At 36.1% G+C, this 13,664-nt stretch overlaps 1 protein-coding gene across 5 annotated transcripts in view; it reads left to right on the forward strand.

Moving 5' to 3' along the window:
* The window catches only part of CLOCK (clock circadian regulator), a 47,954-nt gene that overhangs the window by 15,865 nt on the left and 18,425 nt on the right, over positions 1–13,664 (forward strand). For 4 of the 5 annotated variants that reach the window (XM_065737014.1, XM_065737015.1, XM_065737018.1 and 1 more), the window contains 4 exons: positions 9,168–9,273; positions 11,256–11,346; positions 13,058–13,117; positions 13,502–13,650. In XM_065737014.1, the coding sequence (XP_065593086.1) occupies positions 11,300–11,346; positions 13,058–13,117; positions 13,502–13,650 (256 nt within the window). In that variant the 5' untranslated portion in view covers positions 9,168–9,273; positions 11,256–11,299. Of the gene's footprint in view, positions 1–9,167; positions 9,286–11,255; positions 11,347–13,057; positions 13,118–13,501; positions 13,651–13,664 lie in introns of all 5 variants that reach the window. The other variant, XM_065737016.1, reaches the window with a different exon arrangement.

Genomic DNA, 13,664 nt, shown 5'->3' on the forward strand with positions numbered 1-13,664 from the left:
GAAAGAGCTTGTTGGTGTGCTACGGTGCTTCTCTGGTGACCCTCAGAAGGTGAGCGTGAAATTTCTGAATTCCACACACAAAGCACAAGTTCTGTAAGTTTCTGCTTGTATCAGTACTGAGCCACAGAGGAGGAGTGCATGCTGCTATTGCTCAGAAGAATGGAGGAAGAGGTTGAACAAACATGACATCTGCACAAAGTGGTAGGGTGTCAGAGAGATAACTGGCTTAAGACAGTTGATTAAAAGTTGCAGTGCTTCTTCAGACTGCAGTAGTTTTCCTTTTAATAGCATTAATTGAACATTCAGAAATTCAGTTGTGTTCAGTACTCTAATATTTGAATATATAAGCAGAAGTGTTCTTCCTTCGTTGCTGTGTATGTAAGGAATGATTACAGTAAGAGTACATTACATTTAGGGTTTATACACTTTTCTGTTGCTGTGCTGTGTTTTTGCATGCATCATGCAATGCTATCTTTTTTATAACATACGATCTTTCCTGTCTAAGCAAGTCATGCTGTTGACTAAATATGATGTTCCATTTCCTTTTGGTTCTTATTTATAGCATTGAAAGGTGGCTAAAGAATACCTTAACCTCTATCCCCAGAGTGGTTACAGATTGTTTTGCAAGGATTTCTAGAGACAAGAAACATCTTTTACTTTTGATTAGTCCATTCTTCATCTGAGACATCAGATAAGACATTTCCTCCGTGTGCCAGATGTAAAGCTTTTAAATTTACTTTTTTATTTTCCCCTATCCTATTGAGGTACTTACTTCTATTGTAATGAAGTTGTGTCCTATGTCTCAGGTTTTGCAATCACTGTAATTTCAGTTGAGCCTGTATTGTTACCCTGAAAGTTCTGACAAAAGACAAACTCTAATGTTTTGTGTAATGAGATGGAGTGTACAACATTGTGGGTGTTTAGAATTCTGTAACTGTAGTGTTGAGATTTTGCTCAGTGTATAAGCTTACTCTTTCTGTAACAGGTAGCTGTACTGTGGAGAGGAAACACTGAAGGACTTAGTGACAGACACCAGAATTGTAGTCTTTTTTTTTTTTTGTTAAATCTAATTAATCTTATGAATGTAGCAGCAACTGTGCCCTAGTGCAGATATAGGGGAAGAGGGGGAGCTGCAGGGAGTAGAAGCTACTGATTTGGTATTTTTGACTTGGACTCTGCTTGAGTGTTTGAACAAAATATGTTCCTTTTTTTTCATTTTATGGTAATGTGAACGTGAAGTCTCAGTTCCTCTTTCTCTTCCAAGACAGTTTCCATTGAAGTGTTCTGCCACTTCACTCCTCAGGCAGTCAGTCTGCTCTTCCCAAATACTTCACAGGATAATTTAGTTGTGCATGAGTCATGCGTGCTGGGAAATTTAAGCATCAGGAGCACTTGCACAGCTGCACAGATTGAGGATTGTGCAATCAAATTAGGAAAAAAAAAGGCCCATCACTAAATATTTTCAAAGTGTTGTATTTAAGTTTGCATTTCTGAATGAGATGAATAATTGATTCAGATTAAATATTAGCTTTGTACAACACCTGTTGTTTCTTCCTGAGTGTTGCTTTTTTCAACTAGCCTTATGTTTGTTTTTTATATTTGTCTATTTGGTACGCTTGCACAACTTTTATAGCTGTGGTCTTAGTATTATTAAGTCATTCTTTCATTAAATTTCTGTAGCTCCAGGTGAATAATCTCAGAAATATATCTCAGAGTATATAAACATAATAAAAGGTATAGATACTTCTGTGTGCTGCATTTTATGTGTGTTTCTTATTAAAAAAGCTGAGTTCTGGAGTTGTTTCCATATCAAGAAACTAAGCTCTTCATTAGTCTGGAACAGTGCACATATAAAAACCTAATTCTGAAATTTCCTCTGTTGCACGTTGTCACATGAGATACAGCAATTCATGAGAGAGTGCAAATGTTTCCTCTCAATTATGGAGCAGACTTCTCAAGTAGGAACTACAATGCAGTCTTCTCTGAGCAGTCATTTCTTCTAATTTTTTTCTCTGGTTGTAATTTAACACATGGTGTAGATCAGCATGAGCTGGCATTGTTGCCTGAAGATGTCTAACCTGGTGATTCACTGCTTCCCCTTCTCTTGCGCCAATGGTGGACACTGAGCAGCCGTATGGTGATGCAAAAAAAAAAAAAAAAAAAAAAAAATTCAGATGATTTTGCTGAATGAAACAATGTTTGGGTTCCTGTTAGGGTGGACTGACTTTAGGCTGTGTTGACCGTATGATCACACTTACTAATCCTAGCATTAGAGAAGGAATACTATACAATTGTAGAAAAGAGTGGCTAAAATAATATATTTTTTAAAAAGCTAACATTATCTTGAAAATTTGATGAAGGTGATTAGAAATAGATACTTCCTTTATGAAGTCACTAGTATCTGTAGCCATGCCATTATCTTCACAGCCTATGTGTATACCCTGTTCCTGCTAACTTGTGTGGTAATTTTCAGGTACACACTGATCTGGAGGAGTACTTAGTCTCTCTCTCCCTATTCTAGATAAGTACCCTATGCATGAAAATGTCTTCTTCTCCTGTAAGAAAAACCAAACAATCCAACAGCAAAAAAAACCCTTAAATTTTCATAACATAAATTTTCAGAGGCCTTTTTGGCCATCTTATTGACTTCAGTGATATCTAACCATTTTTAGAATGTAGTAGGGATAAGAGAAATTTTTAATAAAGGTTTGTTTTTTTATTAGTTGGTTGTATTCTTCATGAGCAAACTGAATATTCTTTTGGATTATTAAAATATTAAATCTTCCTTGGGTTGGTTTTCTTGGTCTAGGGTAGAATTTGGAAAAGGTTCATTTGTTTGCATTTCAATAACTGCTTAAAGCCAGCTTTCACACCTTGCAATGCATACATGCACAGCTACTAAAAGTCTGGCAGGTAAGGTGCTCACCTAATATGATTTGTAGTAGTAGACAGACAAATGTTTTGTTTTTTGTTGCAGTAATAATAATTGTAAGGTCTCACTTTTTAAACATGGGTTTCTATCAAAACAGCAGAAGTGTTTACGGAATGGAACCTAATTTACCCTACTTTCTTTTGAATGTGTAGTAATTACATCTGATGATTCTGATAACAGATTATCTCCAGGACAGTTTTCAAAAAATCTTTTACTTATTGTATTTAGATATTCTTCCCTAATGTTTTTAGAACAGGGAAAGAAGAATGTTTAACTTGATTTGTCTCATTTCTCAGTGTAGTAATACTGTTTTAGTGCTTTTTTTTGCTATGTTTCTATTGATCTTAAGAAATCAAGTAAAAATAACCTTTTTTTCTTCTGTTAACTTTATTCTGTAGAAAATAATTATGTTGTACTTAACAGATAATTTTCTGGGATAATTAATGATTTTCAGTAGGAAGCACATATATGGTATTATTACTCCTTTGAACAGGAAAAAAAAACCCACCCAACCTGCAATTGCATGCAATCTCAGGTATTTTTTAAGAGAATGAAGGAATGAATGTGGGATTTTCTTTGTAAAATAGAGCAAATTTAGATCCCTCTCGTGAGAATAACAAAATGTCAAGATTTTCCACAATTTTGAGTGCTTTCTTTGCTCAGCTAACATCAGTTTAGAATCTATTACTGAGCTGACTGTGTAAGCTATGTCTTCCCCAAATCCCATTAAAGCAGAGATTTTCAGGGACATGAAGATTTCTAGTTTTGAATTGTAGCTTTAACGGGTTAGCTTGTCTTAAGTAAAATTCATGCAATGAAGTACTGTTTTAAAATACTCTTCAAGGAGTTACTAGCTGTGTGTTTCAGACAGGCTTTATTATGAGCTAAGTTGTATTTCAGCTGTGAGAACACAACATATATTCTCAAGACTTAACCCTTGATATCCTGTTATAAACAGCAGTCACAGATTTCCTTAATAGTTTCTCCTCAGCTATGCCAATTTTCAGAAGTACATGAAGCCACAGTTTTTAATATGAACAAAATAATAAAGGTTATATTTCAAACTGTCAGTGTGATATGTGGGTTCTTTTTAAACACTTCACAAATCTACTTTGCTGTGGCCAGAGTCAAAATGATGCAAACCTCCAGTAAAAGTCCAAGGAGAGTGACAAGAGGCAGGGAGGAACCTTATAAAATGAAAACTGGTGCAAGAGGAATTGTAAGGTGTAGCTGCAGCCTTCCTCCTGTGCAGACTAGTTTCACAGGATTTACAGGCGTTATTTGTGTCATGCTTGCATGGCTTTGTTATTGAGGGAAGAGAATCTCCTGTAAGGAACTGTGAATGCAAAGGAATAAGAAGATATGTTGTGTGAGAATATGGAAAAATATTGGCCAGGTTGTTAAGCACTGCCCTTTGAATTTATCTTATAAATTTACTTAGGGTTGTACTCTTTATTGATTATTGCTAGCAGGTTGAGGTTCCCCTCTCTACTCAGCGTTGCTGATACCATACCTGGATTGCTGGCTCCAGTTCTGGGGTCCCCAGTGCAAAAAAGACCTGGAACTGCTGGGGACTGCAGCTGTAGGCTGCAAGGATGATGGGAAGGCATGGGGTCAGCAACCTCTCTTATGCAAAGAGACTGAGAGAACTGAGGCTGTTCAGCCTGGAGAAGAGAAGGTACAGGGGAATTTCTGTAAAGAGCTGAAGGGAGGGTACAAAAAGAGAAGGGAGAGCTGGTGGTGCCCAGGGATAGGTCAAGAGGCACGAACAAGCATCAGGAAGCACTTCAGTGTGAGGGTAACCCAGCACTACCTGGAGGCTGTGGAGTCTCCTTGGAAATCATTCAAAGCCACCTGGCCATGGGCTTGGCACCCTGCTCTGGGTGTCCCTGCTGGAGCAGAGGCATGCAGAAACCTCAGCTATTGCATGATCCTTTGACAAACTCTGGGTATCTGTGTTTTAATCAATTTATTCTAATATCTTTGGTAATGATATGAAAGGGTACATAAGTGACACATTGTGCTATTTCCAGTAGTGGTTAATTTTAATTCAGATTTGAGAAGTTAAAGACAATATGGGTAGCCTGGAAGGAGATGGAGGAGAGGAATAGAAGACTGGTAATCCCTTGAATGCCCTCAGCACCTATTATCAAAGACCAGTTTTGTCTGAAGCTTTGCAACTATCTGAGTTCTTTCTAACCACTGCAGGGAGCTGAAAGGGCTTGGAGGGTGTGTAATCATGTTCAGGTGAGAGCCTGGACCATCAGGCTGGTCTGTGATAAGAAGTCAAGTCTAAGGACAAGCTGGGAAGTCCAACTGGTGAGTCAGAACCTTAACCAAGGTTAGAGATCTGCACTATGCTCAAGGCCATCTTTTTGTCACAGAGCTCTTCAGAGGGCAGGAACCTAGTCTCTGTGTTTGAAGATGGTTAAGGGGCAGACTCCAGAAAAAAGTGGAAGGATGGTAACAGATCAGCTGTGTGAGCAGAGGTCAGCCCAACTGGTGTGGAGCAGAGAAATGATGAACGGAGGTGCTTCCTATAACCGTGACCTGAAGAGATGGGAATTGCAGACTGCGTTCAGTCCTAAGTTAGAAAGCAAAGTGTTTTCCCAGTAACAGGACAGTCACGTGTGTAAAATGCAGAAGAGATTTGTTTTTTCCTCTAATCTTCCAGTGTGTTCACTACACCATCTTGATGTTGTCTGTCAACTTGCTAAGGGTGCATTCAATGCCACTATCCATGTCACCGATAAAGGTATTAAACAGTGCCAGTACTGTTACCCTGATTTGCTTTCTGTTGGTGTGTGTATCACTGCAAGCAAATAAGCAACTGTCTTGAACCATGCTCTGGTTGTTAAGCCTAATGTTGCTCTGTTAGGCTAAATTGTATCTGATTAGAGAGCAGGTTGTGGTTTACCTGTTTTAAGCTCTCTTGCTCTTTCCAGAAGTCCATACTTACTCAAAACTAAATGAAACAAATTGTTTTTCTTTTCTCTGCTCCTTTATCCAAAAAAAAAAAAAAAAAAAAAAAAGAGAAAAATGATTGGGTGCAGAGGGAAACAAGAAGGAAAGAAAGAAGTGGAAAGTGTGAGTGATAGTGATCCACTATTCTGGACATGAGACAACAGATGAATCTTTGCCCATTCTGTTGGGATGTCTCACTAGAGTTAAACCTGAGAAGTTCATAGTGCAAACTGACAGAAGTGTTCCTTTGTTCTTGGAAAGCAGTATCAAGATGGTTTATAATTATCTTCAGATTCTGCTTAATGAATAAATTCTTGGTGCTTTGCCTGTGTTGGGAGTCAGGTACTGGCTTGGCTGTTTGCTCAGTGTGACTTTTCTGCATCTTGGCTTGCTTATTGTCTATAACTCAAAAGTATTCTGCAGTTCTGTGGCATTAGATGCTGTGGAAGTGCAGACTATTGTCCTGTGATTTTGATTCTTTAAACAAGATCTCTAAAGCTAATCCTCAGTGATTATAATCACTAGTTTGTTCCCTGGCAAAATAGGATTATGGCATAGAGATCAGGTTGTATTAAGGATGCTAATCTGGTTCAGTTTGCAGACACTATTGTTGGTCAAACTGAATTGTTTCCTGTATTTTTCCTAAGATCTTTTCTGGGTGAAATTATTTGTCCTAATAATGCTTGTCATCTCCCAATAATTCTGTTTGAGTACTGTTACCTGTAAACTGATGAAAATGTTACTTGTAAAATCAAGATGCGTATAGATACCTTTTTTTTTTTTTACAATACAAAAACAATGTTGATTCTTTCTCAAAAATATTTAGTTTTTACTAAATATTTTTTTACTAATCTAGTTTTTACATGTTACTAAGTGTCGGAGGAGGCATAAAGGCTTCGGTCTCTGACTATATACAGAATTGTCTGTTGCCTCATCTGTTATTCAGTTCCAGTCCTGACAAAATATTTGTCACAAGCAAGACTGCACTGTAATTTCACAGTTTTCTCAATCTTTGAACTTGTTTCTAAGATTTAATACTGTCAGTGTGCAGACTGGTCAATGACAAAGTCAGACTGAGGTTACTGAAATTCCTTCAGTCTAAAACATGGGACATTTTGTCAGATGGTGCACATTTTTCATTGTTACCTGTGGTTGGATTGTGGCTTTTACCCTTGGACTTATTCAGAACTGCGTTTCTTTGGCTGTGCAGTAACTTGCTATCCAGTAACTGCGTGTCACTCTCAGAATGATAAGTCAGCAGAGCACAGAGGCTGTGGTATTGCTAGCTTTCCTGCCTTTGCTACAGATTGAGCAATGTTGGGTATTAATAATTTGTATATCCATGGCAGCAGCTGAGGTTTTTGATTGAGGAAGTTAGGTTTCCCTAATAATAGTAAGTTTCTAATCTTCTTGATGGGACAGAGAAATTTGAAAACATGCACTGAATGCGTGCAAAAGATAGAATAAATAGTAACAAATACAAATAATTGATGATATTAAAAATAATTTTATAAAACAACAGCAAAAACACCCCAGCACTCATGATTTATAGAGACAGACTCCTGACCTTTGAACACTTGTGGCTGAAAGAGCTGGTGTGTAGGCGTCCAGACCTTTCTGCTCGCTTTCACATGCATGCCATTTCTACTGAGTTAGAGGTCTATGTGGTTTTGGTTACAAAAGCTTTTCCACTGTGATTAGCTTTCCTTTTGGTCTGGTTTAAGCTTGCCTATGTTCTTTTATAACATAAACATATTCCTTTCCTCTCCATCTTGAAATCCCATTTTGAAATACCCTTTAAAACTTTGTATTTTTTTGATTTTGCTTTAGACATAATCGAATATGGTTCTGTGCTTATGGTCTGTGGTATTTATCTATGTGTTTAATGGTGGTTAAAAAACAAAAAACAAAAACAAAAAAAACCCTGTGTGCTGCAGAGATGAAGTCTAAAATTTTCCTCTGTTGGGAGCTGGGTGAGAGTTGGCAGAGTTCTTCAACTTCAAGCAGTTTAAAAACATGGGTTTCAAGTTGCAGTCTCTGTAACCTAGTCTACATGGGACTCTTTGTCACTGTTAATGTTTGCACTTGTCAAACGGAACAAAACAGGAGAGGAGAGGAGGCTGTAAGCACCTAAAAAAGTAGGTCAATGGGGCAGCAGGTTATTTGGCCAGAAAAGAGTGAGTGGCTTCATTGAATCATGCTGTAATTGTTTTTCCTCTTTTTGACAGATTGTTCTGCTGTGTTTTAATTTCCTACGTTAATATTTACATCTGCTTTTTAACCACTTGAGAGCCTCTTTTAGGTGCTTGGGAAGGAGAAATCTAATTTTTATAATCAAACATCTCTAAAAGTATAGAAATAATTCTTATGTTTTCAGTAATATTAATAAATTTGGGAGTAGCATAAGCTTTGTTTTCAGATCACAACTTTCTTTTTAGAATTTAATGCTTTTGTAATAAGATTTGGAGAAAGTTCTTCGAACACATTGTTCAGAGAATTCGTTTTAAGAATAGAAAGCAAGGCAGAAATGAGATGAAGGCAGGAAAAAACAATTTCAGGTAATTTAGAAATGTAGGAAGTAGCACAGTGCAAGAGAAAAACTATAAAAATGCATTCAAATGATAAGTAATAGTATAATGGAATCAGAAGTTGATGGTCATTTAGACTAATTTTCTTAATGTAAATGCTGCATTTGTGGGGTAAGTTTTGAATACATTTTTTGAATGATTTTTGAACTGGGTTTTGAAAGAAGAATATAATGTCTGTATATGAGGCAGCAATAGTTATTAAGATGGATGACTTTGCTAGTCACCAGCAGCATCCTATACATTCTGCAGTCCTGAGAATTGCAATTTTGGGGTTTAGAGAAGGCATCGGTGAGAAAGCCAGTGGAGGCCCAAGTAAGAGTTTTAGCAGAAGAGACATTCAAATAATGGTACAGAGAGTTGATTTGCAGGTAGCAAGTGAAAGTGAAGATGTAGGTGGTGTGGCTGATACCACATTTAAAAGTAAAAATGATGTCAAGGTTAAAGATAGACGTAAAGTGACAGCAGCTTGAAGCAGAGATGAAATAGTTTTAGGATATTCTGCTCAGCAAGGAAAAGAGCTTTAAAGCAAGGTGAATTCTGACAGTGAAATACTCGGGATGTTTTTAGTAGGCTGAATATTGCATTAATGAATCACCCTTATTGGAATGAATAGTGCTTTTATTTTAAAAACAATAATTCTATAATTCATTGACTTAAAAACTCTCCTTTGTGATTTTTTACAGTTCATAATTTAATGCTTTTCTGCAGAAGAGGATATTCCGCATTATTGAGAAGAACTATTGTTTCATCCCTAAAACATCCACTTTAACAAGTCTCAAAGTATAAAAGGTAAAGTAAAAGGTATATTTTTAATTAATAAAATTCCTATGTCTTTCTGTCATCATCAGTAAAGGCAGTGGCAAAGTAGTGTCTTTTATGCTGTAGAAAAGCATAAAACGAATTTGATTTTTAGAAGTAGGCATAGCCCTTGATTTTTGTACTGTTTGCTTTAAAGTTGCCTGACTTCCTTGGATGTATGTCTGCACTTATTGGTTAACATGTATCACTGACAATTGCAGTGTCTTGCTACTTTGGATGCAAAGACGAAAGAGTCAGACCTCGAAAAGAGAGTGAAAAATGCTCTGTGTGTATTTTAGATAGTTTTTAAGTTCCTTTAATTGTCTTAGATGCCAAATCACATAACCAGTTCTGACATCTGTATACTGTAACAAGTGAATGATTTTGTTCAATGCTAGAAATAGAGCGCTTTGCTGAACTGGAAAATACCAACTCTTAAATTCTGATTCTACATAAGGAAGATGTCAGTAATGTCACAAGTTGTAGTTAGTTACATACACTTAGCTATATATTTTTCTTTTGCATATTAATGGAACAGCATATCATTTAGCCAGTGGAATTATGTATTACTCTCGATCCCTATAATATAAGCTCTCAAATTTGTTTAAAAATTAATGCAGGGTTTAGATTGTAACCATTGTGTATCTCTATCAGTGAATATTATATAAACTAAATGAAAACAAAGTTCTTATCATCTTTAATTCTGTGCTAGTGATGGTAGTTTGCTTTTACAGTTGAGCAGCCTAGCCTCTCTGCTGTTGCTTACTTTTCACAAAAATTTGAACAGACACTTTCAAAATTTATTTTTCTCCTGCAATTTCTGGCTTGTTTTCAAGTAGTACAGTTTATTACTTTATAAAAAATCTAGGGAATTTAGTTTGTAGGAACGGCCAGTACAATTGCTGTTTTGAAGTATTTGAGTAAAGGAATGGTTTACTTCAAGTGTCTTCAGAGGGCACTGGTCTTTGGAGAGCAAATGCAGCACAAAGCTGAGCCTTATTACTTGAAGGAGTGGTTAAGAGGGCTCTTGGGCAAAATCACATGCACACTGTTAGGTACCTTGAAGGAGACTGTGCTGCAGCCCAGCTTTCCCAGTTATTTTTCTCATAGTGCTCAGTTCTGAACTTTTGCAGTGAAAAAAGCTAATATTGCGAAGGAAATATCCTTACTATGTAGCTGTTGTAGACAGTAAGACAGTTTGATTTGAACATAAGCTTTTTTCCTCAGTTTCCCTTTCTGTTCAAAAACTGGGCTTATCACCTGTTTGGATCACCAAGTAGCAGCTGCTGTATTTCTTGTGGCATTAACACTGCACGTTTTGCTGGATTTGGCACTTTCAGAAGCAAATCAATCCTTCCTTCTCAGAAACTGTGACTCATTGAAGTGACTAAAATGAGCTCCTTTGAAATAAATGTAATTCCTTTTTAATATTAAGTTTATACCATATTAAAAACACCTGAAGATCTTCCAACTGTAGCTCCTATATAAAACTTCTTGATGCACACAGTTGTTCTTTAGTCTCTTACATTCCAGTCCTGCTCCTCCACGAGTAACCTCTGACAACTGACTTTTTTATGTCAAAGAGAGAGATTTAACTGCATTGTTTTATCTTTGGCATTCAATCTTTCTATACACCTGTGCAGTTCTATAATTTTTGGGTACCAACAGGTGGATACTTGTTGAAATAAATAGTTCATTTAATTTTAAATCCTCAAATTGGGAGTCAGAAAAAGGTTTATATGGGCTTAGTCCATATGTGTTCATTATGAGATTTAATGAAAGCATCCTCTTAAACTCTGTCATGTAAAATAAAATATTAAAGTCCAGGTTATAATGGTAATGGAGACTGTATCAGAGAAAGAGGCAGAACAGAGCAGGAGGCTGAAACAAGAGAGACTGAAAGCAGTGCACTGTAGTGAAGTGTATGGTTGTTCCTCCAGAGTCACATTTTAATTTTTTTTCTTTTCCTACAGGCAAACGTACAAATGTCTACCACAAGACTAAAGTGTGCTATGTTATGTTTTTTACCATAAGCACCCATAAAATGAGCTCCATTGCAGACAGGTATGCTTATAGACACATTGGATGAATTACTGTTAAACACTTCCTTTACTGCTTTTATTCTTACTTTTAATATATAGAGAGCGGTAATTTATGCAAAAAATAAGAGGAGTGAGGTTTTGGCTACTTTTGATTGCTATTTTGATTGTCTTTAGATGTATTGTGTTTTAGTCATTGGAGGTAGTTTATTTTTATTGCTTGAGATGAGTCTTAAAATGTATGACTTTTTTCAGACATGGAACAGCATCTGTGCAAGTTGAGTTGATTTTTTTAAAGCTTACATGATTATTATTATTTTTTTAAGTACTTCACTGTTTGATTAAGGAAAACAAATACACTGAAATGATTAGTGGTGCTACAGATGACAGTAAAGTGACCTGGTAACCTATTTCAAGAGAAAAGTAATAGCTGAGGCATGGCTTCTACTTGATTCCTTGCCCTAGCCTTTCTTAGCAGCTTGGGTGAACATCTGTCTCTAATATGTTGCTTATTACCATTTTTGAGACTTCAGGAAATGAGACTTGCAGAAAATTCGCAGAAAGTTAAGCCCATTCTGAATAAAACCCAATAAAAATAAAGAACAAATGTTTTAAAATACTTAAATGTCTCTTTATTTTTTTAGTTAGGTTTTGTTGTATCTCACTGAAACTTCAGCATTTTGAATATGTGAATTTCTTTTGAAAGTTTCATGTTGATATAATAACAGAAAATAATTGCTTCCTAACATCTCTGCTTATCATAGTATATGATTCCTTGATGATTTTTCATTGTACATCAGAAGAAGGAAGTAAGCTTTTTGGATGGACAGTTACTTGTCTCAAGGGAAGGAAAGGTTAAAAAATTAAGATTGGACACACGGTAGCCAGTGGGAGGACAACGCTAAATAAACTGAAAACAGGCAGAAGGAATGAGAGAACTAAAATATGAAAGTCAACTCTACATCAGTTCTGGAAAAATAAATAAGGACAATTTCAGCTTGACTTTTAAAAAGAAATCAGATAAAGTATTGTATGAAGTATGCTGGGGCTTCTTAGAAGTAAAACGTTATCATTTTGATATCTTAAAATCTCTTTAGCAATACACACACAATTTTCAAGTTGAGTAAAAATTGCAGTACTTGTTTGGGAACCAGATATAATGAATAATTAGTGTTACTGTTTAGAGTTAATTGTATATGCATAGAATTCCTTACATGGATGAAGTGTAGTATGTTCCTGAGCTCTCTTACATTACTGATGTATTTAAGGCATAAAAGAAGTACTTTCTTACTATATTTCTGATATTGTAATAGATGCTGTGAAAAAGTAGAAGTAACAAATTGTATTTCTCCTGTAATGCCTTTGAAAGGATAAGGTAAAGCAAATAATTAAGAAGATGGAACAATAGAATTGAATAATGTTCAATTAAGTGTTTGTATAGGGTTGTGAGTTCTCATTAGAAATAGATGGACCTAGTTTGGGCCATGTCAGAAATGTAGATCTTTATGCTGTCTGTTTAGTAAACAACCTACAAGAAGTTATAGCACACTTGACTTTGGGTTATTGATGATGGTTCTTGTGAGACATCACAGTAATAAAACAGTACTTCAGTTTCTTGAATGTATTCAGGAAATGACGAATAATAAGCTTTCTCTCTTTTTTTTCCTTCTTCCTCATTGTTTCCACTCCACAAGAGAGGAATTTTACACTCTTAATGTTTATTTTGTTTCTTTCAGAAATGATGGAAGCATTTTTGATGGTCTGGTGGAAGAAGATGACAAAGATAAAGCAAAAAGGTAATTTTTTCATTTACCTCATTCTAAAAATGTCCTGTGCTTGTACATTTGGACCAAGATTTCTCAATGAATAAAAAAACATTATTTTGTAATTAACCACATTTTGCAGTGTTATTTAGGTGTTTCTCTTGCTGTTATTCTCTAGACGTGTTATATATTTATTTGTATTTTTGGCAAAGTGGAGTCTACTGTGAAGATTCAGGTGCATCCCTCCTTCAGAAGGATACCATTCTTCAAAAATGTTGCCTGTGATTTTGAGTAGGTGTGACAGTCCTCACAGCAGGGGTTTGTCAGGGGCTGTTTGCGTCAGGAACCTGATAGTAGTATGTATATTGTTGTAAGTTCTTGTAATTGCTATAAAACATTTTCTGTTTTATTTGTCAGAGTGTCTAGAAACAAGTCTGAAAAGAAACGTCGAGATCAGTTTAATGTTCTTATCAAAGAGCTGGGTTCCATGCTTCCAGGTAATGCTCGGAAGATGGATAAATCCACTGTACTGCAGAAGAGCATTGACTTTTTACGGAAGCACAAAGGTAACTATAAAAAA

Source organism: Cyrtonyx montezumae, unplaced genomic scaffold (genome assembly GCF_038088225.1).
Source record: "Cyrtonyx montezumae isolate F1298 unplaced genomic scaffold, pur_monq_1.0 scaffold_2, whole genome shotgun sequence".
NCBI classification, from domain to species: domain Eukaryota; kingdom Metazoa; phylum Chordata; class Aves; order Galliformes; family Odontophoridae; genus Cyrtonyx; species Cyrtonyx montezumae.